The sequence below is a fragment of the Sorghum bicolor genome, chromosome 8 (genome assembly GCF_000003195.3).
Source record: "Sorghum bicolor cultivar BTx623 chromosome 8, Sorghum_bicolor_NCBIv3, whole genome shotgun sequence".
In the NCBI taxonomy this organism is placed as follows: Eukaryota; Viridiplantae; Streptophyta; class Magnoliopsida; order Poales; family Poaceae; genus Sorghum; species Sorghum bicolor.
This window is the reverse complement of record NC_012877.2, coordinates 4540706-4565871: the sequence shown is the minus strand read 5'-3', so window position 1 is coordinate 4565871 and position 25166 is coordinate 4540706. Positions and strand designations below refer to the sequence as shown.

Here is a 25166-nt window from a genome sequence, read left to right as displayed (position 1 = left end):
CATGTTACTGATTGAACGTGCAACTGAGGGTAATTTTATACTTGAAAGTGGAGATAGAGAAATTCACCAAGAGTACAAAATACAGATAGTGGAGGCTAAACAGCCCCAGACTAAAAGAGCTTTGAAGTCGAAGACATCATTGCATGTAAAACCTCTATTTAAGCGGCTACACAACTGATGCAGTTCTTGTTGCCTATAAACAGCTGAGAAGCATTTGTCACATTTGGTTCTTGTTTCCTGAATAGTGATGCAAATAAAGAGAGGAGAGAGGAGCGACTAAAATCTGTTGGCCGTGGCTATAGATCCGCTAGCAGTACATTAGCAGCACATGATTAGTTGTTTTATATATGACATTTTTAATTGTCCACCTAACTTATGTGTGAAATCTGTCACGTGTGCTTGCTATATTGTCAGATGTGAGCTCATTCAGCTATTTTTGTTATATATGTGTTGTAACCCACAGTTTTATAAGTGAGTTAGTTAGCTGATCATAGGGGCGCGCCCACGACGATGTTGCCCACGACCATCTTCTCCTTCACGAGTTACTGTAGCTGGTCCGACAGCAGAGGTTGTCATGCTTCCACAGCCTGCTCCAGCTGTCCAGCATGCTCAGGTGCATCATCCCTCTCCAGTGCCCACTTCTGCGTTGCCACTTCCTCATGCCTCGGCAATTGGCATCTCCGGCTGCCAATGACCCTGGGTCTGCAACGTCACCCGCGGCGATGTCGCCTGCAGTGGCCATGGCGCCAGCCACTCCCTCGCCACCAGTACAGCCCGTGCCTGCTCATCCCATGCTGACACGGGCTAAGGCCGGCATTCATAAGCCAAATCCGCGCTACACCCTCAGCGCTGATTCCTCGCCACCATCCTCCAGCACTGCAGCAATCTCGCCCATCCCTTCCTCGGCCCATGCTGCTCTTCGCGACCCAAACTGGCACGCTGCCATGGAAGCTGAATTCCATGCTCTGCAATCCAATCAGACATGGCGTCTTGTTGATCGCCCGCCTGGAGCCCACATCATCTCGGGCAAATGGGTCTTCACACATGAACTCCGTCCTGATTGGTCTCTTGATCGTTACAAAGCCTGTTGGGTAGTCCGTGGGTTCACGCAGCGCGCCGGTGTTGACTTTGGCGAAACTTTCACGCCCATCGTCAAGCCAGCAACGATTCGGACAGTGCTCACTATCGCTGCCTCTTGGCGGTGGCCCACTCGACAGCTAGATGTCTCTAATGCCTTCCTCCATGATGTGAAGAGGGATGTCACAAAGTTTAGCAGGATATCACACAAAGAAGCATTATTTGGTGCAAGTGTGTCTTCACATCACCCTAGTGTGTCTTCAGTTGCTTGACTGACCTCTTGTGGCCATTTTTTGGCGCATTGTTGTGGAACTCATCAGCTATATCTTTCCAATAGTACTTAAATTTCCTGTCGATGCCGATATAGGGATCAGTGGAGTGTTTTGTCCACGACTCAAATAGCTACCAATTTTCTTCTTCACTCCAATTGATGCGTTGATGTCTCTTTGGTTCTTCTTCTTCACTATTATCACTTAACTGTTAACTCATCAACGTTGAATGATTGCTTTTCTTGTTATGCAGAGCATTGAGAACTAGACTCAGATCCATGGGAAGAAGAGTTGGCTACAGCTCCACCAAAATGGACAAATTGCAGCATTGATGGTGATCTACTGGCTGCAGGTGCACCCAAAGGACCAACACTATCTTAGAGATAAAATCCTTGAAAGCTCGGTGGAGGGGCTTGTAGCCAACTCCCTTGCTGCTGAACACACTGAAATCTGGGAGGAGAATAGCCATACGGTGGGTGGATTGCTAGATGACCAAAAGGATTGAAATTTTGTAGAAAGTTGGATTTTCTAAAGGGAAGCTGAGATTGGGGTGTAGGAGGTGAGATTTGGCCAACACCCTCTGATGAGTACTGTGATGGATCGCCTTGATTCAGGAGGCTTGAAAAGTTTCTGGGGTTGGGTTCCATTAGAAGCAGTTGTGTTTTAGAGTTGAATCTCAGATGCTGAAATATGGAGCAATCAGGTCAGTCTCAGTGAGGGTTTCACCAGGATGTCATGCACATTTATTAGAGCGTCATGTCAGCAAAATTGCACTTTTTACATGAAACGAAGAGGAGAGAGAAGTAAGTAGTTTCACCATGGTGAAACTCCACGGGCATTGTTTCCCACGCGGTGAAACGGGATGAAATCTCCACTGAGGGCTAAATCATTTCACCATCTTGCATGTAATCTAATCATTTTGCAGTAATTAAATGCTTTACCCAGCCTAGGAAACGTCAAGGTGAAACTCATGCATTGTGGAGGTTGTTTCATTATTCGTTTCATTGGTGCCCTGTCAACGGATTTGTTTTGAAAACAGTGCATTGAAACGGGCCACTGAGACTGGCCTAAGGCCCGAGAAGAGGCTCAAGTGCTCAAGTATAGAGCAACAAGCTCATTCATTTTTTAGGCCTTGTTTAGATCCAAAAAGTTTTTGGATTTCGATATTATAGCACTTTCGTTTTATTTGACAAACATTGTCTAATTATGGAGTAACTAGGCTTAAAAGATTCGTCTCGCGATTTGCAGACAAATTGTGCAATTAGTTTTTGTTTTCAACTATATTTAATGCTCCATACATGTGCCACAAGATTCGATGTCACATAGAATCTTGAAAAGTTTTTGGTTTTGGGGTGAACTAAATAAGGCCTTAGAGGTAAAGAAGGGAGACACGTAGAAAAGAAGAGAGGCCAAGGGCTAAGGGCTAGCTTTTGGAGCCAACGACTCTTTGTTTGTTTAATGAGTGTATAATGAATATAAGATTTTCTATTGTTGTATGAGCAGCCTATAGTGTTATGAGTAACTTTTGGTATTAACTATTTTATAGACTACTCTCACAATGTATATAAGATAGTTGATAGGTAATTTTTTTAATCACGGTGAACTACTTTTTTTTGTCTATAGTTGTGGTTGCTGCACGGCCGACCACGGGGCAAGTCAAATCCAGCAAGGTGAGGCGGCTCCATGCGCACGCCCTGCACCACCGCAGGACACGTACGCGGCCGCTCGCCTTGCCCAACCTGACTTCGATAACTGCGGCCAGCCCATTGTGACTTCTGAGAACCAAGAAACCAGCCGAGGCACCATTAATGCTTACCTTCCTCTAATCCTCTCCCTCCCCTGGGTTTCTTTCGAATGAAGAGAGAGAAAAAGAGTGGCCGAGTAGGGTTCGAGAGGATATTTGGCCGGGCGTTGGAACTTGGAAGCATTGGGCTCGGGGGGATCGAGTGGAGCTGGTGCGAGTGCGACCCCTCGAAATCTTAGGCTGCGGCGATGGTACATTTCCAATCCCTTTTGCTCGCGGTTCCTTCCCCTGTCTTAATTTGTTACCGGGCGGATTTGGCTGCCGATGTCGTCGTCCCGGGAGCCGGAGACACGAGTTCTTGCGGAGTGCTTGTGCGTGCCCCCCTGGCCTTGCTTGATCTGGAACGGTCCCCAGTCCAGTGTGCATCCGGATGGGATCCGTCACAGTTGGGAGGAGCATTGTTGTCATATTCCTTTAGTTTTTCTACTCTGTCATTCCATCGGGGATTTGTGTTGTGGCCACTTGAAGTTCAATCCTTTTCCACTGCCCGTGCAGAACATGCAGTTGTTTTCGCTGCCGGGGTTGCTTGAGGAGGAACAGCCCTCCTTTTTTTTTTGAGAATGAGGACCAACCCTTAAGCTGGTTTATGTGTGCCTAGAATCTAAATCGAAATCAGTATAATCCTAGATACTTCCTGAATGGCTGCTCCACTGAGTGCTGCACGGACATTTCGTGTTAGCATGGTCAGGGATTTGGCTGCTGATGTCGTCCCGGAGCCGGATCCGAGAGACGAGTTCTTAGGTGTTTGTGCATGGCTGCTTAGGTGTTGATTGCCCACTGAACTTTGATTCTTTAGATTACATGTGCATGTGTGTGACGCATAGGCTCACAGAGGTCATCAACTTCCCATCGATGCACTTTGGTGGACTCTATCAGAACCATGGTTAGTGGGGTCAAGTACATGCCTCCGCATGTCATTAGTCTACAGATGGGGCCATTGGGTTAATAGTGCATCAGCCATCAGGCGCCACCTTTGGCAACAAACAGAGCAACTTTCTTTTGCTCGGGTAACTCTGTAGTGAGGTGTGCAAATGCAGTATGGTTTAATTTTATTCATTGTGAAAATACTCTCATAATATGTAACTCTTCTCATTTAAGAAGATGATATATATATATATATATATATATATATATATATATATTTAGGTATTGCTAGCATTTTTTTTTGATGACATAGGACGTATCTGGATGGATTTACGTTTGTGATTGGAGGAAGTATTTAACTCTGATACTAAATTGGGTATTGGAATATGACATATGATGCTTGCTATTTGTTGGTTTAGTCAACCTGCAAATGCTGTACTTCACAAGAAAATTGCATCTAACGTAGTGTCTACCTGATATGGTGAATTAATAATTCTCTCAACAGCAAGTATGTTTCGGTGCCATCTTAAACTATTACTGCTGTAGTTTCATCTTTTATTTTCAAATTAATCATTACTATATTTTGGTATGGTTTTTATAAACCAGGCTATATTCAGTATTTCGGACAAATGTTTCATTGTGATGTTTATCTATCTCCCAACATTCTGGTCCAGTTAGTTTTGAAGGGTTCCAGCTGTAACATATTTATCGGCTTATCACTAAACTATTTCTTATTTAGGTTTGATATCAATACTTAAGATTAGCTAGAGTTTGTTGGCTGACTACCAGTCTTTGCCTCTGGCTCGGTTTCTAAATTTACTGTGTTAACCTTGCTTAAGATTGAGATTATACAAGTCTAACTAGACTCTATCTCACTCAATATATCTAGATGATGCTCACTGCTATGCTCATGCTAGCATCAGACTAATTGTTACTATACTAAGGACAAAGCTATGGCTTGCCCGGACGTTAACTTTTGGCACTTGAGAACGATGTAGGATATCTATCTAGAGTTTTTCTTAATTTATGTTGCATACAAAAAACCGAACCAAATGTTATGGGTTGCAGCTGATCTTTAATCATCAATGGCCTAGTGTATATATATCATAACTAGTGAACATGGATATTGCATTGTATCAGAAAAACATGAGAATGCATCAGACTATTTTATGGTTTTATTGTTCTTTACTTGCTATAGTTGATAGTTTATAACAAACACCTTGGCGTTTCTGCAGGATGCTGTGTGTGAAGTGTGTGGAGCTATTGGTTTTGAACGTCTCCTGTTATGTTGCAGTGACTGCAAGGGAGCTCATACACACCAGTATGTGACTCTTCATCCTAAGGATACCTAATTGTTAACATTGCAACAATATGAAGAAATAATTACCTGGTACATCTGTTTTTTGAAGTATGGTATTGCCACTTGATCTAGTGAAGGCCTTATCTGTACCTTTAAACATATTTTGTTGAATACATTATTTATGTTTGCTTGTTAATGACCATAATCAATAGTAGATTTGTTCTCTTTTGAAAACTTTTTTTTTATTATAGATCACATCAAATGTGCTACTTCTGCACAGTTTAGTTATGTTCGCACTACATGTTTAGCTTTCTTTTCTGGATCAAAAAGATTATGGGCCATCTTTTTCATGACTTCGTCATTGGTGCAGGTACTGTTTGAAAGAAGTTCTCTTTGATGGATCTTTAGAAGACTGGTTTTGTGACGAATGCACTCAAAGGAATAATGAAAGTTCTCACAGCAGTTCTTTAGGGAAGGTGTCAAGTGAAAGGCCGCCATCAGATCATGCTCAATTTGACTCCATATCACAGCGGCTAATTACCAGGTCCTGGAGTGGCTCATCACATCACTCCAGCAGCGTCAAGGCTGCCACCAAGATGTCCATGTCCCATCCCCCTGCTGGGATCCCTGCAGCGAACGAGGGTGGCGTGCGTTCCTCCCTGCCTCGGGATTCCTACATCGTGGACTTCTTCGACCCCATCGCTTCCAAGCCACGGTCTGAGCCTGCCCATGAGCGATGGGATCCCATGCGCTCAGAGGGGGTGGTGGTCGTCCTCAAGAAGTCTCCAGGAGTGGGGGCCTCGGTCAGTGCTGATGACTGGTTTGATGACCTCTCTTGCAAGCCATGTTCCCCGCCCGGGCCTTCACTTGGGCTGTTGGGATCACTTCTTGGAAGTGATCAAGCTCTGTTCGATGGCGGTGGCCTATGCAGGCCACGACGCTCGCCATCTCCTTCGGTTCAAAGGTTGAGCAATTCACCTGGTGGGCGGTCTAGCTCGTGTTTGGGTCTTGACGAGATGGACGGGTCCTCTAAGACCGTCGTGCTTGTGGTGTCGCAAGGCGTGGCACCGGGCATGGACTCGGACTCGGCAGCCCCAAGAACGGATGCCCAGGATGTAAGGGCGTCGTCGGAGGTTTCTCCTTCAGCCCTCGGCCGAGAGTTTGCAAGGCGCGTCACAGAACCGTTGCAAACCTCGGTCCTCAAGGCCGCGCCTCGACGTCGGTCTTGCCGCTCACCACCATTGGCTTCCCTTCATCGCAGTGGCCGTCTCGCGGCCAAATCCCACTTGCGTGCTGCGAACGCCACGCTCCAGGCACAGAAGGTGCTCTCTTCGAAGTGGGATCCCGCAACCCCCAAGCAGCAGCTGGCTCCTCAAGCGTTGAATGCTTTCCACCACAGGAGCCGCTTGACTCGTCCAAGAGGCAAGCACTGCGGGTGCTATTCAAAGTGGACCTGACAAATGTCGAGCTCGTGCTCGAGGATGCTTGTTAGCTTAATTTGACAGCCTCCCTTTTGCTCGTTGCCGTTTGTTTGTGATGATTATGGCAATGGCCCTATGGCAATTATGGCTGTTGTCGTCGTCTCGTCGCAAACTTTTCATGTAAATTAGGCCTTAGTCTGTTTTATGTGTTTGGTCACTCCCTGCTTGGTAATCCCTGGATTACCCAGGATGGTTTGTAACCAGTTAACCTCTGCTTCTACTTAATGAAATACGTGTCAGAAGGACACGTTCACGGAAAAAAAACAGTTATTTACCACTGGAATCAATTTTACTGCTACTGCACCCCCTCAATCTCCTGCCACTGGAATCACTCAGGTGCATAAACTCCCTAATCCTAGTTTGGGTCTTTGCATCTCCTGGTATGAAAGGTAAACCAATAGCCCGATGGCTATCTTGTTTCATTATTTTTAGATTTCAGTTCAATGATTTTTGACTTTTCGACAGCTGCATAATTCACCACATAGGTAACTTTCCAGAACAAGGCATCCCATACAGTAAGCACCACAAGCACAGCTTCTGAATTTTACATATTTGCTTTCAGGACCTTGGTCCCACTGGGAGAAAGACCTTGCCTCGAATTAGGTGTCAAGATTTGCATTCAGTGTGTAGTCTCGAAGCGGAGACTGGAGCTTTGGCTGTGTGTCTGCCATCGCATGTTCAGAGTAAGGCGATCACACACAACCAACTGGCCCCAGAACTTGATCCAGCAACCTTTGTTTCCCCTTCGCTTGCTCAAATAACAGACACTGTTGGAGCTGCCACTATCGGAATAGTGGAGGTAATTTGATAAGATTGTTTATTTCTTTGTATCCATATATATCTTCTGATACTTATAAAGATGTTGCCGGTTCTTGAGAAGGATATGGTGGCTATATGACAGAGAGCTGCCCAGAATGATGCTCTCAAGGCTAAGGTTGATGCTCTCAAGGACAACTCGATGTGAAAAAATCCTTGGTCCTCTTGAAAAAGAAAGAATGGGGCTATGCTGATGGTAAGCTTCTCCTTGTGATGATCGTGGTCTCAATGGCATTCAGCTGCATTGGTGATGCTCGTCTTTCTGTGCTTGCATCCAGCCGAGCATAACAATATGAAGACCCAATGTGAATATCTCAAGAGCCAGTTCAAGGAGATTCCCGTTCTTAGATCCAATATTGGTTCTCTGGAACAGGAGAAAAATGCTCTACAAGTCGAGCACAGCACTCTGAAGACCCAATGTCAAGCTCTCCAGACTCAGGTTGAGGAGATCCCTGGGCTTAGATCCCAGGTTAAAGCTCTGGGTGAGGTTGGAACTGCTCTCAGAGGTGAGAAAGCAGGGTTGGAGGCAGAATTGAAGTCAGAGAGATCAGAGCTGAAGAAATTTCAGATTGAGGCGAGATCCTTGACAGAAAGGATTGGGACTCTTGAGGAGGAGGAGGTTCATTGGCGCGACTTGGAGAAGCGTCAGAAAGCTGCTATTACGGGTAATCTCCTCCAGTTGGTCATCAGGGTTATGATTTCGTAAACATTCCTCATAATCTTTCTTGGTTCATGTTTACAACTTTTGAAGTTGAGCAGGATAAGATGATCTGGGATAAGTCTGCGCAGGATTCTGAAATCGGAATTTTTCATGCCGAGCTGAAGAAATTCAAAATCGAGGTTGAGTCCTACAAGAGCCAACTGACGGCTGCTACGCTTGAGATGAAGGCAATAGTGCAGAAACTGAAGACTTCAAAAGAGAGAGCCAAATGCCACATGATTGATAGTTCCACTTGCTGTTCAGGCTACCTTTTGGCACTTCTTGAGTCTGTATGTTCAGATTTCAACCTCTCCAGCATCGACAGGACCTTCCATTGACCAGATCCTGACATTGAAGTTCTGATAGAGACAAACATGGGCATTATTTGGAGATTTGTTAAAAAATTCAACCCCCAGTTCCCTGAGGAAATTCCCAACATTGGAGCGTCTGATGAATGAAAACGGTGTTGATGAATGATGCGGTGGGTGTAAACTGATGTACTCGTATATACATTGCCGTTTAGTCTCGATATTTTAGTATCTGTGCTATTCATACTTTCTTGTGGATCTACATGGCGCTGATGTCTGGCTGCCTCATATATATTGATGGTGGGGCGTGGGCATCTACTGCCTCAGCATTTCATAGTTTCACTTTGGATAGTTAGGGGGTGTTTAGTTTCCCTTCTATTCCAAAAATTTTGGGTTTTTGATTCATTATTTTGTATAATGGAACTATACACCATGTAAAATTTTTAGAAATAAGTGGTTATTCTCTATTTTGGATTTGGGCTTCAAGAGTCCAAAGAAAACCTAAAAGAGCCTTAAGAGGCCCTCATGAGAGTAATAAATTCTGCATTTTGGATGGAACTAAACACAATCTTGAAAATTTTGGTATTTTACATTCCATCATTCCAAAGTAGTTGGCATTTTGCATTTTATGAGAAACTAAACACCTCCTTATTGTAAAAGTTAGACAAGAAGTTTATATATAAATCTGTCAAGGGCGTTAAACCCTTGGGTAGCTGGATCTCGACTACGGAGCTCGTAGTCTTGATCCGTCTTCTCCGGAGAGATCAAACCTTAGCCACAGGCTTAGTAGAGAGACAGAGATTAGATTGAATAATGTCTTTCTTGCCTTTCAATTGTCTCGCGGGGTACAGAATAAATAGGCCATAGGCCTAACAAACTTGATAACAACTATTTTAGAAATAACTAATTATAGAAATAAACTCTCCTAAGAGCAAGGCCTATCAATCAATCAGTATCGGCCCTGCCTTCCTCGCATGTGTTTTCCACGCCTGCTGCATGAGACCTGGCCACGGCTCTCCTAATGTCGCGGGCCCGCTGCTGGCGTGCATAAGTGCGCCCCCCACATGACATTTCTCCTCCCCTCAAGGTTCAGCTCGTCCTCGTGCTGAAAATCTAGGTACTTGGCACGAAAGCCATCGAGGTCCTCCCAGGTAGTAGAAGTTGTCGATTCTTCCCGCCAGTGGATGAGCACCTGTTGAACTCCGCGCGCTAAGCGAGCTTGCTCGACCCGCGTCGCTTCGGGAACAACAGTCCCATGGTGGATGTCAGGCAGGGGCTGTGGAGCTGACGGAGGTGTTTCCACGAACTTCTTAAGGGTGCCCACGGGGAACACATCATGAATGCGGTCTTGGAGAGGCAGCTCTAGGCGGACAATGACGTCGTTGATGAGCTCGACTACGCGGTATGGCCCTAGGAAGCGGGGCTTCAGCTTGCTCGTTGTATGTTGGGGTGCGAGGACGTGGCGAATTGGCAGAGATGAAGGAGCGCTCAGTCGCCCACTGTGTATGTCACCGGCCGATGCTGCTTGTCGTAGTGGCATTTCTGGACTGCCTGTGCTTGCTCCAGGCGATAGCGTACATCGGTGAGGAAGGCCTCGTGCTCCTCCATGTCACGAGCAACCGCAGCAACCCGTGTCTCACCAGGCTCATACAAGCGGATAGAGGGCGGGTCACGGCCGTACACCACCCGGAACGGCGTCTCCCGGAGCAACGATTGGTAGGCCGTGTTGTACACGTACTCGGCCCATGGGAGCCATCGAAGCCATTGGCGAGGACCGTCGCTGGTGAAGCAGTGATGGTACATAACGATGACTCGGTTGGTTGCCTCCGTCTGGCCGTCCGACTAGGGGTTGAACGCGGACGACATGTGTAGCTTAGTACCCATGAGCCGCATGAGCTCCCGCTAGAAAGTCGAGGTGAACACCGGATCGCGGTTAGACACCATGGACTGCGGCACACCATAGAGGTGCACAATGTCGGCGAAGAAGGCCTGTGCCACGGACTCGGTGGTGGACGGGTGGCCAAGGGCGATGAAGTGGCAGTACTTGCTGAAGCGGTCGACGATGGAGAGAATCACCGACTTCCCACTGACACGGGGCAGTGCTTCAACGAAGTCGAGCCCAATGTCTGCCCAGACGACAGTGGGGATTGGCAGAGGCATGAGGAGGCTGGCCAGGTGGAGATGCTCCGACTTGTACCGCTGACATGTAGTACATGCCCACACAAAGTCCTGCACAACACGACCCATGTTGGGAAAATGGAAGTCGCGGCAGAGCCGATGTATAGTGCGCTGGACGCCCTCATGTCCATCATCATTGACAGCAACCACAATCTCCTACAAGAAGGGTGAGGATGGTGGAATATACAGGCGCTCATCGTAGAGAACCATGTCCTCAATCACCGCCCATGGCGCAACATGCGTGCCAGCCCGGACATCGTCGTGGATGGCGACCAACGCGGGGTCAATGGCTTAGGCGTGGCGAAGGCGGCTGATGAAGTCAAAGTGGGGTGCCAAGATCGCCTGAAGGCCCCCTATGTTGTCCTCATCGGTGTCGCGGTGCGAGAGGGCGTCGACCATTGTGTTCGTCGCGCTCGACTTGTACTCAATGGAGAAGTCGAAGCTGAGCAACTTGCCCACCCAATGATGCCGAGGAATGGTGGTGAGGCGTTGGTCGAGGAGGTACTTCAGGCTGTAGTGGTCCATCTTGACGATGAAGCGGCGCCCCCATAAGTACGGCCTCTAGTGCCGGACAGCGAGAACAAGCCCGATGAGCTCTCGCTCATAGGCCGTGATGGAGCGATGACAGGGTGCCACCGGTCGGCTGAAGAAGGCAATGGGGTGAGCCTCCTGTATGAGCACAGCCCCGAAGCCATATGTAGATGTGTCGCATTCGACGACAAAGGGCTTGGTGAAGTCTGGCAATGTCAGCCACAATCTCCTGCCAAGCTGAGGAAGCCGCGCACAGCCCTCGCCAATCTAGACTGGGGCCAATTGTGGATGGCCTAGACCTTAGCGGGGTCCATAGCGACGCCGGCCGCCGAGATGATGTGACCAAGGTAGGCAACGGAGGTGACACTGAATGAGCACTTGGACCTCTTGACAAAGAGGCGATGCTACCGCAGGGTGTCGAGGACGACGCGGAGGTACCGGAGGTGGTTCGCCCAAGTGGTGCTATAGATCAAAATGTCGTCAAAGAAGACAAGCACAAACGAGCGGAGGTAGGTGCACATGACGTCGTTCATCAAGGCCTGGAATGTCGCCGACGCCGTCTTGTGGACGTCCTCTAGCCACATCCACACCTGGTGGTACACCGACCGCAGGTCCAACTTGGTGAAGAAGCACACCCCATGGAGCTCGTCGACGACCGGATTCTTGGAGAAAAAATTTCCAATCTTGCTAAAAAACAGGATTAGGAAGGCTTTTAGGATATTCTTGAAGATGCTCTAAGCTAATGTGACAATTTTAGGAATGTAAAGATATATAAACAGCTGCATAAATGTAAATACTTAATAAAGTAAAAAAACACGTGTATGATTCCAATCTTGCTACATATCACGCAAGGGGCCATGCAAGAGGAAAGGGTATACATACTAAATAGTCTTTTTAATAAGGGGGTCTAGTAGGCTTTAGCTATATATTCTGTAAGTAATGAAAAAACACTAAAATGAGAGTTTGTATTTGGTAGTTCTCAAGATAAATATTAGCTGGTATAAAAGGACAATTTGACAAAAAAGAGAAAAATAAGATGTCGTATAGGACTTTTTGTGTGCGACAGAGTGAGCATGGTAGGTGTTGAACATCTTTAATTAAAACCATTTTGGCACACGTCACTACTACACAAATGAATTTGTAAGATGGTGCCCTTTTATTGACAGAGGCGGTCACAAAATTCAATCACCTTGGTTAATGCCTACTATTTACAGAGACAGACACTTTTTATTTACCGAGGCGCGGTCACTTTTGCCCGCCTCCAAAAAATGATTTATGGAGGCGGACATCTTGAAATAACCGCCTCCAGTTGTTTTAGGGTGCCCGCCTCTATAAATTCATTTTTGGAGGCGGGCACCTTATAATACTCGTCTTCTAAAAAGGCTGAGGCCCAATCGACCCAGACGAGGCCCGATAGCTCTTCATATATATATATATATATATATATATATATATATATATATATATATATATATATATATATATATATATATATATATATATATATATAAGGAGAAAATTTCAGTCTGCCCCATATTTTTCTGCCAACCGCTACTCCCTATGTCCGTTTCCGTCTGGAATCAGTAGAGGAGGAGGAAAAAAAGAACTAGGGTTCCCAATACAAAATCTCCTATACATATTAGAACATATTAAAATTTAAAAAAGTACAGGGACTTAAGTGCAAATTTGTCAGCATCATCGGCCCCTACATAGACCGGAAGAAGAAAAAGAATAGAATTTTAATCTTCCATAGCATTAATAAATATATATAGTAATTCATAGAAAAATCTAAAAATTATAAAATAAATTTTGTTGAGCTCCACATATTTAGATCCATATAGTAAACAAAAAAATCATAAATTTTAGTATATTTTTCTGTTGGTAGATGCTTGCCTATGCTTTTTAGTGTAAAACTAAAATTGTAGTTATCTTGCTCCAATTATTATAAAAATTTTATAATAGCCTATTTAATGTGATGCTTGATTTGTGGTAAAAGTTTTAGCATAATTCCTGTATATCTCACTGATTTACTAATTTAACTAAATTTATGCTCAAAGATGCTTACACTACCTTTGCTTTATGTGTTGTTATGTTATGTGAACACTTTATAAGTTCATGTGTTTATAATCTACATATATTTAACTGATATATCATATTTTATAGAAATTCTAATCTTTCCCTAATACTTAATCATGGAAATTTCAGTCTGCCCAATCCGTTTCTGTCCGTCACCCACGCCAACTTTTTTTACCGTCTGTCTCGGTCTCCGTCTCGGTGTAGTGTTGTCTTTTTTTTTTACCTGACGGTACCATGTGCACCTACTTCGCTCTCCCACACGAGCCCGCAGCAACGCCAGCCGCCGCCGGCCCGCCGCTGCCGATACCCGCGCACCTCTTGGCGCCGCCCCCGTTGCCGCCCCCGCCCCAGCTGCCCCTGCTGCGCCCACCCCTCGAGCGGTGGTCCGCCACCCATGCCCGCACTCCTGTCCACTACCGGGCTGCTTCCAATGCCTGTCCCGAAGCGGAAGTGGGAGGATCAGGTTAATGGTGGTGTGCCCAGGGAGTCCTCCAGACGCAAGCAGCAACAGAAGTCTGAGATGCGTGCTGCGAAGCAGGTGAAGGTGGAGGAGACGGGGGTGGACCCGAAGGTGCTGAAGAGCGCCTTTCTTAAGATGGTGAAGCTGATGAATGAGAATGAAGCACATAAGAAGAATTACCGGGCCAATGGGAAGCTTTCCCTACTTAAATGCCCTGTATGTCAAAGGTATGCTGAAAAATCTGAAAGTCCTATTAGTTTAGTCTTATGTTTAGATGTGTTTATTGACTGTAGAATCAATAAAATTGAAATGTTCAGACTTGAGGTACGCTCATGAAGTAGATGTGGGTCTGACCTATATTAAGACTCTTTCCATATATTAGTTTAGACTCAAGTTATTTTAACTCGTATAAGCACGAGTTATATATTAGTTGAAATAAAAGAAACTCTCTATCGTTCGGTAGTTAGAGGAAAATAGACAAAAAAAAGATGGACAAAAAAAGAGCCTAAAATTTTGCCTCTTTATTATTAGGTAGGTATAAATATATATACAATTAGGTAATAGAGATATAGATTTGATAGTTTTCTTTTCCCCGTTGCAACGCACGGGCATTTTTGCTAGTATATATATATATATATATATGTCAACTTAGGGTTCGGCGGCTTCCTCCAGCCATTCAATCGAAGGAGCAGCCTCCCTCACCCATCCTCTCTTTCTCCTAGGCCTAGGCGGCAGCCTCCTTCTCCCTCATCATCCTTCCTCACTCTAACTCCCCCATGCAGATCCAGCGTCCTCTCTCCCTCCCTCTCTCAATGATGGTGCAGGGCCCTCTCCTTCCTAGATCCGATGGTGGTGGCCTCTGCCGTCTTCCTCCTACAGGCGGCGCAGCTCCCTCCCTCTCAGATCTAGTGATGCGGGTCCCTCCCTTATCCTGTAGGTGGCAACCTCCCCGTCCCTCCTGAGGTTGTCATCTTCATCTCCTCCGGCGCGGTAGCCATGGCGTGTTGGGCGCGAGGCGGCTGCATGCCCCCGGCTCCCTCCTCCCTCTCCTTCGTCACAGCAGCAACGATGCCCCCTCATCCTCCCGGCGACGTTCATGGGGCCTTAGATCTGTCCTCCCGGCTCCCAGATCCGTTCCTAGTGGCGGCTCCCTAGATCCGACAGTGGGCTACTCGATCTAGGCGGGCAAGCGATGGACACGACGGACAGGGACTCCTTCCCCGGCCCAGTGGTTCTCTCAGCGGCGGCTCCCTAGATCCATCCATGGGTAGCTCCATCTGGCGATTCGAGGCTAGATCCCTACGGCGGGAGGCCACGGGTAGCTGCAGCGACGATGCCCGTGGATGGGCTTGACAGGCCCCTAGATGGGCTCTGTGGTCCCATCCATGGGTTTCTCTTTTTTTTATATTTTCCATATTTGATTTATAGACGCGGGCAAAGCAACCGCCTCCGTAGGTCATGGATTAACTGAGGCCTTTCATTGGAGGAGGTGTTGGCTTTGCCCACCTCCAAAAAAGAAAAGCAACCACCTCCATTAAGTTTATTGTAGAAGTGTGTGTAAAACAGACAAATAGGTGTATAAGGTGGAAGAGTGTGACAAGTATTAAATGCACACTTAACTTAATTTGTGCAGTGCCAAACACACAAATAGGTGTATAAGGTGGAAGAGTGTGACAATCAGATGGGTGCGCAGTGCCAGTGGTAGGGGTGAGGAGTCACCGGCGAACTCTTCGATTGGGATTAGGGAAGGGTGGGATGGTCCAGCAGGGTAAGCAGTGGGCAAGGAGGACGCTAGTGACGTCGATGGCCCGGACGGTACATAGTGAGCCAAAACATGCATAGTATATTGGGCTTTTCCTCATGCCTAGGCCATGGTTTAGGCCCAATTTCCTTTGGCAACATCTGTTGTGACTATATATGCATTATCCCTAACACCAAACCCTAATATTAGTTTTCCTCTCCTCGCCGCCATCCACTCCCTTTAAAAACTAGTAGCACTATCATAAACAATTCCCCCATTGGTTCTATGCAATCCCATGCCTCTTCTTCCCCAACGACAGAAATACCACCCTCTATGGCACCTTCAAAAGCTAGTAGATCTAATAGCCCCGGCTCCTCCACTTCCTCGAATCAAGTGACTCAAGTATTGGGGACCATTGCCATCCTTCAAGAAATTAATATTGGTGACACATTGGAAGTATAACTTCATAGTTGTCGACGAACAAAGAGGTACAAGCCTAAGCTCAAGTAAAAATATAGCAGTTATACTACTTTCTCCCCTTATGAACCTTTCCTTACTTGATTTTCTATATACTGATTTATTAATATTTGTTTTCTATTCTAGAATACTTGTACAATTATTTTGTTGGGAATGGTATTGATGAATTCATAGTGATCCGTTCACATCACATCACTAAATTTTGTCCTATATTGACATTCTGAAATAAAACAAAAATACCATGATAATGCAACATAATAGTTTTGTTTACCTATACTAATGTAAAGATAAGTGCAACATCCACAATGTTCTTCTATTAGACATGTTCTATATCTATAATAGTGTCAATACTAGTATTTGCTTTGGTCCAAAAATTGGCAACCTAGCACACAAGATTAATTTGGATCATGGTTAATTTGTCATAGTGAAACACACACAAGGATGGGATTGACATTTACAAATGAACCCTCCAACGGTAGTGCTTTCACTAGCTTAGGATGCAAGATGTTTCAACCAACATTTATTATAACTTCTACCAAAATTTTAGCCCTCAATAATAGCATAAACATCTTGCCTAAGTTGCTGAGATGCTTCCTAACATACCCATTTAGGTGCTGCCAAATAAGTTGCTGGTGTCACAAGATACGTTAACAAAAGATGTCATACAACACCCTGAAGATAAATTCAAGAATAGGTTGCTCCAACAAGACTCTATCCATGAGGATGGTAGCATTGCTTGCCCATTGATTGAGCTAGGTGGCTACAGTGATGTCATGGTGAACTGATATACACATAATCTTTTAGCTGGTCCGAAGAGCTGAGTTCAGAATGTGAGCTAGATGTTGTAGGCTATCATTCTAGAGTGAAGGATGTTTAGGCTCCTGCCTCATCGATGTGTACTGGTGTAATAAAACATAATCGACAACTAGCTAGAAAGAAACCTTGTCCACTTATAGTCTTTTCTTGATATGTTTTGTATCAACAAACATCATAATGATTAAATAATATTTATGCTTGACCATAACTACATTTAAACATTAAAAAAGTAATAGACAACCAAAGAGTTTACCCACTATACCCCTCTATTTGTTTACTCATCTATATGTCATGCGATGTTACATACAGATAATAACTTGCCGTCTATGATTGTACATGCCCTAATGCAGTCCTAACCTAAAACTATAAGATAGTTTCTATACTAATCAAGCCATGTGGACACTACACACATAATAATTATCAACTCATGTGGACACTACATATAGAAACCATATTTTCAATTGAATTTTAGCCACATCAATATTTCACATTGTTGACATCATAATTAATAAGCATACTAATTTAGTGCATGTGCGTTGCTAAGAACAAAACATGTGAAAAATGAAACTACGTTATAGTATTTTTAATGAATACAGGTAAAAGTTTATAGTGCGAGTAATTATTCCTAATTCATTTTGAAAGAAAAAAAAATGACTTGGAGTATGTTTGGATTTTCTAGAGGAACTGGTTGTGATATCCAGAGGACCAAATTCTTATTTGGTGCACGTGCATCACTACCACAAGTGTTGCACATGCGAGGTCGATGGTGAAATCCAATGGGGGTGAGGGCAGGCAATGGGTGGGAAAGCTAGTCACAAGGTCGCCACAGGCCGTGGCGGTGGAGGAGGCTACGACAACGATTAGGGTTTTGGATTTTTACGAGAGCCCTCCATGGCTTGCGAGCTTAAAAAGGGAAGGGCTTGGCGGCGGCGGTCGGGCCAGCGGTGGTGGCAGGTTGAGGGGCAGCGAGCGAGATGGTAGCAGCGGTGCCGAGCGAACGGTGAGAGACTATTGGATGGGCGCACAGTGCCAATGGTAGGGGCGAGGAGTCATCAGCGAACCCTTCGATTGGGATTAGGGAAGGGAAGCATGGTCCGGTAGGGTAGGCGGCAGGCATGGAGGACGCTAGTGATGTCGGTGGCCCAGACGGTACATAGTGAGCCAAAACTTGCATATTGGGCTTTTCCTTGTCTAAAACAACATTTCCTCGTCTTCCTTTTTTTTTAAAAAAAAAAATCTAGCTACATCACTATTTTACTTAGTTGTCATTTTAATCAAGATACCAATAAAAATCATCTTATTTCTTGTCGTAAAAATAATGAAGATCTAGTTTTACGAGGAGTCAACTAATTCTAAACTTTACTAGACAGATTTATAAAAATTAGTATCAACATTTAGTGGCGGAGCTACGCATATAGCAAGGTATAGCGCTACCTCAGTTTTGGAGTAACTCCCTCTCCTAAATGGCTCCCAGCCATTATCGTTTCGTGGCCTTATTTACTTCTAAAGAATTTTACAAAATAGGAATAGTAATATTTTCGTTTGTATTTAACAAATATTGTTCAATTATGGACTAACTAGGTTCAAAAGATTCGTCTCGTCAATTTCGACAAACTGTACAATTAATTTTTATTTTCATTTATATTTAATACTCTATTCATATGTCTAAAGATTCGATGTGATGGAGAATCTGAAAAATTTTACAAAATTTTGGGGAACTAAACAAGGCCAAGATCGAGCCGCTCATGTGAACTCATCTTCCGGAGAAGTTAGCCTTTGAAGAGCGAACGCTTCTATCTGAACGTGAACATTACTAGGCCTTGTTTAGTTTTAAAAATCTTTTGGTTTTGGATATTATAGCACTTTTGTTTTTATTTATCAATTATTATTTAATCATGGACTAAGGTTTTGTTTAGTTCATCCCAAAAACCAAAAAACGTTTCAAAATTCTCCGTCGCATCGAATCTTGCGGCACATGCATGAAGTGATTAATGCCAAACCATTGAAGATTGCCTCTTTTCACCTTTGCCATATTTTTTTGAGACTTGGCAAACTCCCTCATTTGCCAAACCAATTATGCAAAACGGTTGGGGATGCTCTTACTCCATGATTGAACAATATTTGTTAAGAAAAAAGGAAAGTGCTACAGTGTCAAAATCTAAAAAAAAATGGATCTAAACAAGGCCTAGCTAGGCTCAAAAGATTCATTTCGCGATTTACAGGCAAACTATGTAATTAATTTTTGTTTTTGACTATATTTAATGCTCTATGCATGTGCTGCAAAATTCGATGTGACATGAAATCTTAAAAAGTCTTTGGTTTTTGGGTGAACTAAGGCCTTGTTTAGTTTACAAAAAATTGTGTAAAAAATTTCACTCTCCGTCATATCAAATCTTACGGCGAGAGTCAAATATAGATAAAACTTGCACAGTTTGCCTATAACTTGCGAGACGAATCTTTTTAACCTAACTTAGTTTATAATTGAATAATATTTATCAAATACAAACAAAAATACTACAATATCCATTTTACAAATTTTTTAAAACTAAACCAGGCCTAAAAGCCTTGGGGTCGTAGACTCTTCCTATAGCTTCGATTTACACCAGTTACCAGCACACGGTTAACAATACCAGTACACCACGGAGTTTTTTTAAAAAAACCCACACCCGTACACCACCACGTTGGACGGACGGAAATGTGAATTCAGGAGGCGCGTCGTTTCGCCTTTGGTGCAGTGCTGCCCCTCTCCGCCCGTCGTCGCCTCCACCTCCATCTTCCACCCCCGCCGCGCGTCCTCTCCCACTCCCACGCCTCGGGACCTCGCACCGCGTTAACCACGCCGCCAGCCGTCACCAATCCTTCGACCCCATCGTGGCTTCTGAGAACCAGCGAGCGAGGCACCATAAATGTCGACCTTCCTCTCTCCCCCATCGTCTGCCTCCCTTTTCATCTCTCCGCTCGGCGGTCCGCTGGTTTCTTTTCGAGTGGAGAGATCGAGAGAGGCCGACTATCTAGGGTTCAAGAGGATCTCTGGCGGCCGTTGTTGGAAGCGTTGCTGTCGGCGAGGATGGAGCCGCTGCTGGTGTCATCGAAATCTTAGGCTACAATGGTACGTTGTTTCAAATCCCTTTCGCTCGCGGTTCCGATCCCTCCCCTGTCTTTATTATATTGTATTACCGGGTGGATTTGGCTGCCGAGATGTCGTCCCCGGAGCCGGAGAGACCAAGGATATGGGGACATTTGAGCCCTTGATCTGGACGAGATGGTCCCAGCTGTTGTCTTTTAACCTTGGATGGACCATATTGGCCGGGTTAATAGAGCATCAGGCGTCATTTTTGCACAAACAGATCAACTTTCTTTTGTTCCCAACTTTGTAGTGAGGCGCGCTAATGAAGTATGGTTTAATTTATCTATATTAGTCTTGTTCAAAATAAATCCTGACACAAAAGAGTTAAAAAGCTACAATTTAGTTGACAAAAAGCTTGCTAACTTGAGTGGTTCATTGTGGAAAATAACCAAATACTACTTAATAGTTACTAATGATCGCAGACAATTTAGGTTGGGTATCGACATGTGTTTGTAGAAGGCTGGTATTGTTATTTTTTATTCATATTATCGAGAAGGTAATGTATGGGAATTTGTGTAGGTTAGAGTGATGCATCAGTTCAATATGTGTGAAAGCCATTTATTTATGCCGTCCATAAAGGAAAGACAAATAAGAGGCGTTTGTGTTCAATAGTTTGTTTGTGCCATGCTATAAAAGTAGCCTATGGTGCCTGCAGTCTTGTTTGGTTCTCTGTGGTTTTGAAACAGACTGGGTCATTGATGTTCGCTTGGCTGAAAAGCTATGGCTGAAAGGACTATTATGAAGGTGTTTAACACATCTTTAGTATGGATTTAAGGAAGTTGTTTGAAAACTAAAGTCAGCGCACTTACTTCAAATGAAGGTGTTTTTTTACTCCTTAATGCTCCACCTTGAAAAGAAATGTTTTGCTATATATGGCCTGATCTTTTGAGCCTTGTACAGTAGTGCTCTTCCTACTGTATGTGATATCAGGACCGCAAAGTAAATAAAATAGCACATGCACAAGTTGCTTCCTTTGATTATCAATATAAGTCTACGTTTGTCCCATTTTTTTTAGAAAAGTTTACTATAAATATCTAAAATTTTATATAGTTTGACATCGCAAAATCGACACCATTAGATTCATTGTGAAAATGCTCTCATAATTTATAACTCTTTTCATTTAAGATAATATATTTTGTACATATTGTTAGCCAGAATATTTTTGACATAGGACATATCTGGATGGACTTATGTTTGTGATTGGATTAAGTGTTTAACTATGTTAACAAATTGGGTATTGGATATATGGTATATAATGTTTGCTTTCAATGATATTTGCTGGTTTTGTCAACCTGCAAATACTGTACTTCACAAGAAAATTGCATCTAACATAATGTCTACCTGAGATGGTGAATTAATAATTCTGTCAACCACAAGTATGTTTTGGTGCCATCTTAAACTATTAAAGCCGTGGTTTCGTATTTTATTTCCAAATTAGTCATTACTATATTTTGGTATGGTTTTCATAAACTAGGTTATATGCAGTATTTCAGACAAATGATTCATTGTGGTGTTTATCTAACTCCCAGCATCTGATCCAGTTAATTTTTAAGGTTTCCCCCCGTAACATATTTATTGCTAAACTATATGTTTTAGGTTTGATATACTAGAGATGAGCTAAAGTTTGTTGGCTGACTACCGGTCTTTACTTCTGGCCTGGTATTATCATTTGTTACTTCTATATTTGATAATTTATAACAAACCCAAGGGCATTTCTGCAGAATGCTGTATGTAAAATGTGTGGAGCTGTTGGTTTTGAACATCTCCTTTTATGTTACAGTGACTGCAAGGGAGCTCATAAACACCAGTAGCGCAAATCAATGCAAACTCCACAATCACTAGCAATGGATCAAGCATATTCGACTTCATCCTTAGAGATCTCTTCAAAAGCTAAATTTGCTCTTGAGGCTAGTGCTACAGAAGTTGAAATTTCTGATACTTTTCGAAACTTGGGAAAGGACAGCCCAAAAAAGCGTAGACGTCTCATTCTAACTGGTGATGATGAAGATGAAGAAGAAGAAGAGAAGGCTGAAGATGTCCAGCTGGAAAATGTCAATCATCAACATCTTAAGTGTAATGAACCAATGGTGAAGGATCGGGTAAACGCTGAATCTTATGTGGAAGAGGTTGTACAATCTGGAGACTTTAATGACCAAAATCTCATAAATGGTAGGCCAATGAAGCGAAGGAGAAGATACATAATTGAAAGTGAAGATGAAGACGATATTGAAGGTGCTGAGTCTGCTCTGAACAATGCTTCAAAGTGGTCTTTAAATGACAGTGCAAAGATGGCGTCAAAAACTCCAGTTGCAACAGACCATTCTGCCCTATTGGCAGAACAATATCATCGTAAGTGTCACAGTTGGAGAACTGCTACCCTCCCCGCCCCTCCCATTTGCTAGATGATGCAAACACCTATTTATTTTCCTATTTAACCCTTTTGATATGATCTAGCATTGCTTCTAATATACCTTGTCACATTGGAATATTTTGCTGACCTTTTCCTATTACTGAACAAATTCTTTTGAACTCTAGTTTTCCAAGGAAAACACTACCTGTGGGGAGTGTTTAGGCAAAGAAAAGATATTCTTGACAATGTTCATGATGAAGAGCAAGATGGTTCAGTGCAAGCGACAGAGAAAAGGCAACATCAAGAACATGATCTTTTGGACCAACAAGATGAAGCATTGTATGACTTACTAGACAAAGAAACTTTTGCTGTGAAGCATGTTGTGGATGCTGAGGATCAACTGCAGGTGGAGGGTGGCCCTAAGGTACAAAATGAACTCCTACCTTTGCTGGGTGAAAAGGAGTGGGCTTGGAATGTTGCCATGACTCTGAAATAGTGTTAATGAAAATGATTTTTTGTAGGGCACTAAAAGGTCTCTACTTATGAGGTGCAGTTTTAAAAATATTATCATGGCAGCTGGAGTTCTGTCAGATGACGCAAAAGACAAGGTCCGTTCTCTTGGTTTCGGTGATTTGCTGGATCTCACTGTAGAGAGCCTTCAAAGCAGAGAAAGAATCATATGGCTGGCAGAAAGATGCGACGTTAGCTCTGAGGGCGAAAGATTTGTCATGAAAATTAACCCTGGCAAATCACTGGAGATCACACCAGAGTTGGTGCATGATGAACTTGGCATCCCTCGAGGTTGTGGGGACAATAACAATTTCCTGTTGGGTATCAAGCTAACTGCTATAGAAAAAATGAATGAGTACATAAAATTATGTAATGAGCTGAAAGAAGCTGGTTTTGTGGTGGATTTTCCGATCAAGGCGAAGAACAAAGATGGTAAAAAGAAGTCCCAAAGGGAGAAGGTAACAAGGATCAAACTGGATACTTTCATCCAGTACATGAAGGGAATTAGGGATGTTGATAAGCAAGTCAAATGTTTCTTGTGTATTTTGATGAATCGGCTTCTGCTGCCCACTACTTCTGATTACATTACAGGTGAGAACATAGCTTTTTGTTCTGACCTGGAAAGTATGAAAAAGCAGGATTGGTGCAAGATCGTTTGTCAACGTCTGAAGGATGGTATCTTAGAATGGATAAGAAAGAAAGGAAAAGAAAAAGCTTCACATGCAGTCCCTACGGGTTGCACAGCTGTGCTGCTTGTAAGCATCTTTAAAACTATTTCTTTTATTATGACCAATAAATTTTATGTTTAACACTAAAATTGTGGTCAACAGATATCGTACCTAGACAGTCTTCTCCCGGAGTCTGAACAGGAGAAACCACGCATCAAACACTACAATAAAGAGAAACTTGCGAAGATGCTAGCACAAGCAAATGAGAAAGATAAAATGGAGAAGAGCAAGAAGGATAAAGAGAATGAAAAAGATAAAATGGAGAAGCACAAGAAGGATAAAAAAGAGAACTGCAAGCAGATGTATGATTATCTGAAACACAAGGTACAGAAGCAAGCATTGGTGTTCTTTCTTTCTGTAAATTAATCCTGTCTTTACGCGTGTGGCCTTTCCTTTCAGGAGTCAGAGCAGGACATGGTGGCACAAATCCCATCACTGAAACATTTGCTCACACCATTTTTGGAGAATTTGCCGGATAGTCTCCAAGATGAGATAAACACTGCATTGGAGAATCATCAAACTAAGATAAACATTGCAGTGGAGAATCACCAAATTAAGATGTTCCAAGAGATGAGTATCCTCCAGTCAGAGGCAGTTGCAGAGATAAAAAAGATTGTGGTAAACTGTAATATGATGTCTGCGACGTCGGGTTAACTGCAGAGGCAATGCACGCTTGGCGAGCAGTAACTATTTTAGAAAGTTTGATTAGGACTTTGTTTAAAGACACTTTATATCTACCCTCTGTAAACCCTGAAAAGGAGTTATTATTATGGGTTAATAGATTAATCTTTCCTCCCTATTTCTCCTCCCTGTTATTAGGTTGAAGGCGCATAAATGTGGTTTTCTCTGACTTCTCCATTTACAGAGAAGCTCAATCTATATCAAACAAGAGGCCTGAAATTGTCATCGTCTTTCTAGCAGCACGTATCCAATAGTTTGCATCAGCCTGAGATAGAAAAGAAATAGATGCTATATTGAAGCAAAATTCACACTTTTTATAACATTTATAAGAATGTTGAAGAGCAAAATTTGCCACACATATATCCTCATTGTCAAGAGTTCAAGATGGAGTTTATGTATCCCAACCGTGAACAATCTTTTGCTAAACTTTTCTCAGTTTTGTCATAGCTCTCAGTTTAAGCCTAGTGATAGAGCGCGCTCTTGATAATTGCATCATTGTGTCTACCCAATGAGGGGCACCCCTTTCAACTCTTAGGAGAAATACGTTGGGTTGCACTTCTTTGGATCCCTCACAAGTCACAACACCCACATTTGATCCAATCCTCCAATTGAGTATCATACAAGAACACGATACCACTACTTTGGCTGCACCAATTGCATGTGTGGCAGTAGGGATGAAAACGGATCGGATACGGATGAATATCATATTTGTTTTTATATTTCTGGTCGAATTTGGATTCGAATACGAATAATGTCAATCATGTCGGATAAAATACGATTGGATGTCGACATCATAAATATACGATTTAAGTATTCAGATATGGATACGGTATTGGATGTTGAATATTTGGACTCGGATACGGACAGATCTA

The 25166-nt window shown here is 43.5% G+C and overlaps 2 protein-coding genes across 6 annotated transcripts; both read left to right on the top strand.

The window, feature by feature from the left end:
- Window positions 3030-9086, top strand: LOC8073478. 3 transcript variants are annotated; one of them, XM_021445859.1, is made up of 5 exons: window positions 3030-3341; window positions 5250-5335; window positions 5685-7594; window positions 7676-7807; window positions 7890-9086. In XM_021445859.1, the coding sequence occupies exons 1-3, from the start codon at window positions 3339-3341 to the stop codon at window positions 6769-6771; spliced, it is 1176 nt and encodes a 391-aa protein (XP_021301534.1). In that variant the 5' UTR covers window positions 3030-3338; the 3' UTR covers window positions 6772-7594; window positions 7676-7807; window positions 7890-9086. The 3 variants fall into 3 exon arrangements, with proteins under 3 accessions (XP_021301534.1, XP_021301535.1, XP_002442858.1); XM_021445860.1 differs by having other exon boundaries at window positions 7676-8276; window positions 8363-9086; XM_002442813.2 differs by having other exon boundaries at window positions 7676-9086.
- Window positions 19595-24530, top strand: LOC110429593. 3 transcript variants are annotated; one of them, XM_021445744.1, is made up of 7 exons: window positions 19595-20007; window positions 21806-22124; window positions 22199-22374; window positions 22561-22799; window positions 22897-23640; window positions 23716-23937; window positions 24013-24530. In XM_021445744.1, exons 3-7 carry the CDS (start codon window positions 22203-22205, stop codon window positions 24265-24267), a joined length of 1632 nt encoding a protein of 543 aa, XP_021301419.1. In that variant the 5' UTR covers window positions 19595-20007; window positions 21806-22124; window positions 22199-22202; the 3' UTR covers window positions 24268-24530. The 3 variants fall into 3 exon arrangements, with proteins under 3 accessions (XP_021301419.1, XP_021301418.1, XP_021301417.1); XM_021445743.1 differs by adding an exon at window positions 21622-21684 and having other exon boundaries at window positions 21806-22374; XM_021445742.1 differs by having other exon boundaries at window positions 21806-22374.

Excerpts from the sequence above, each read along its gene's own strand:
- LOC8073478 (XM_021445859.1), top strand. Across the intron at positions 5,336-5,684 it reads AAGGGAGCTCATACACACCA|GTACTGTTTGAAAGAAGTTC; the intron begins GTATGTGACTCT and ends TCATTGGTGCAG.
- LOC110429593 (XM_021445742.1), top strand. The coding sequence starts at position 21,846 with ATGCAAACTCCACAATCACTAGCAATGGATCAAGCATATTCGACTTCA. Across the intron at positions 22,800-22,896 it reads AGGTGGAGGGTGGCCCTAAG|GGCACTAAAAGGTCTCTACT; the intron begins GTACAAAATGAA and ends GATTTTTTGTAG. Across the intron at positions 23,641-23,715 it reads GTTGCACAGCTGTGCTGCTT|ATATCGTACCTAGACAGTCT; the intron begins GTAAGCATCTTT and ends TGTGGTCAACAG.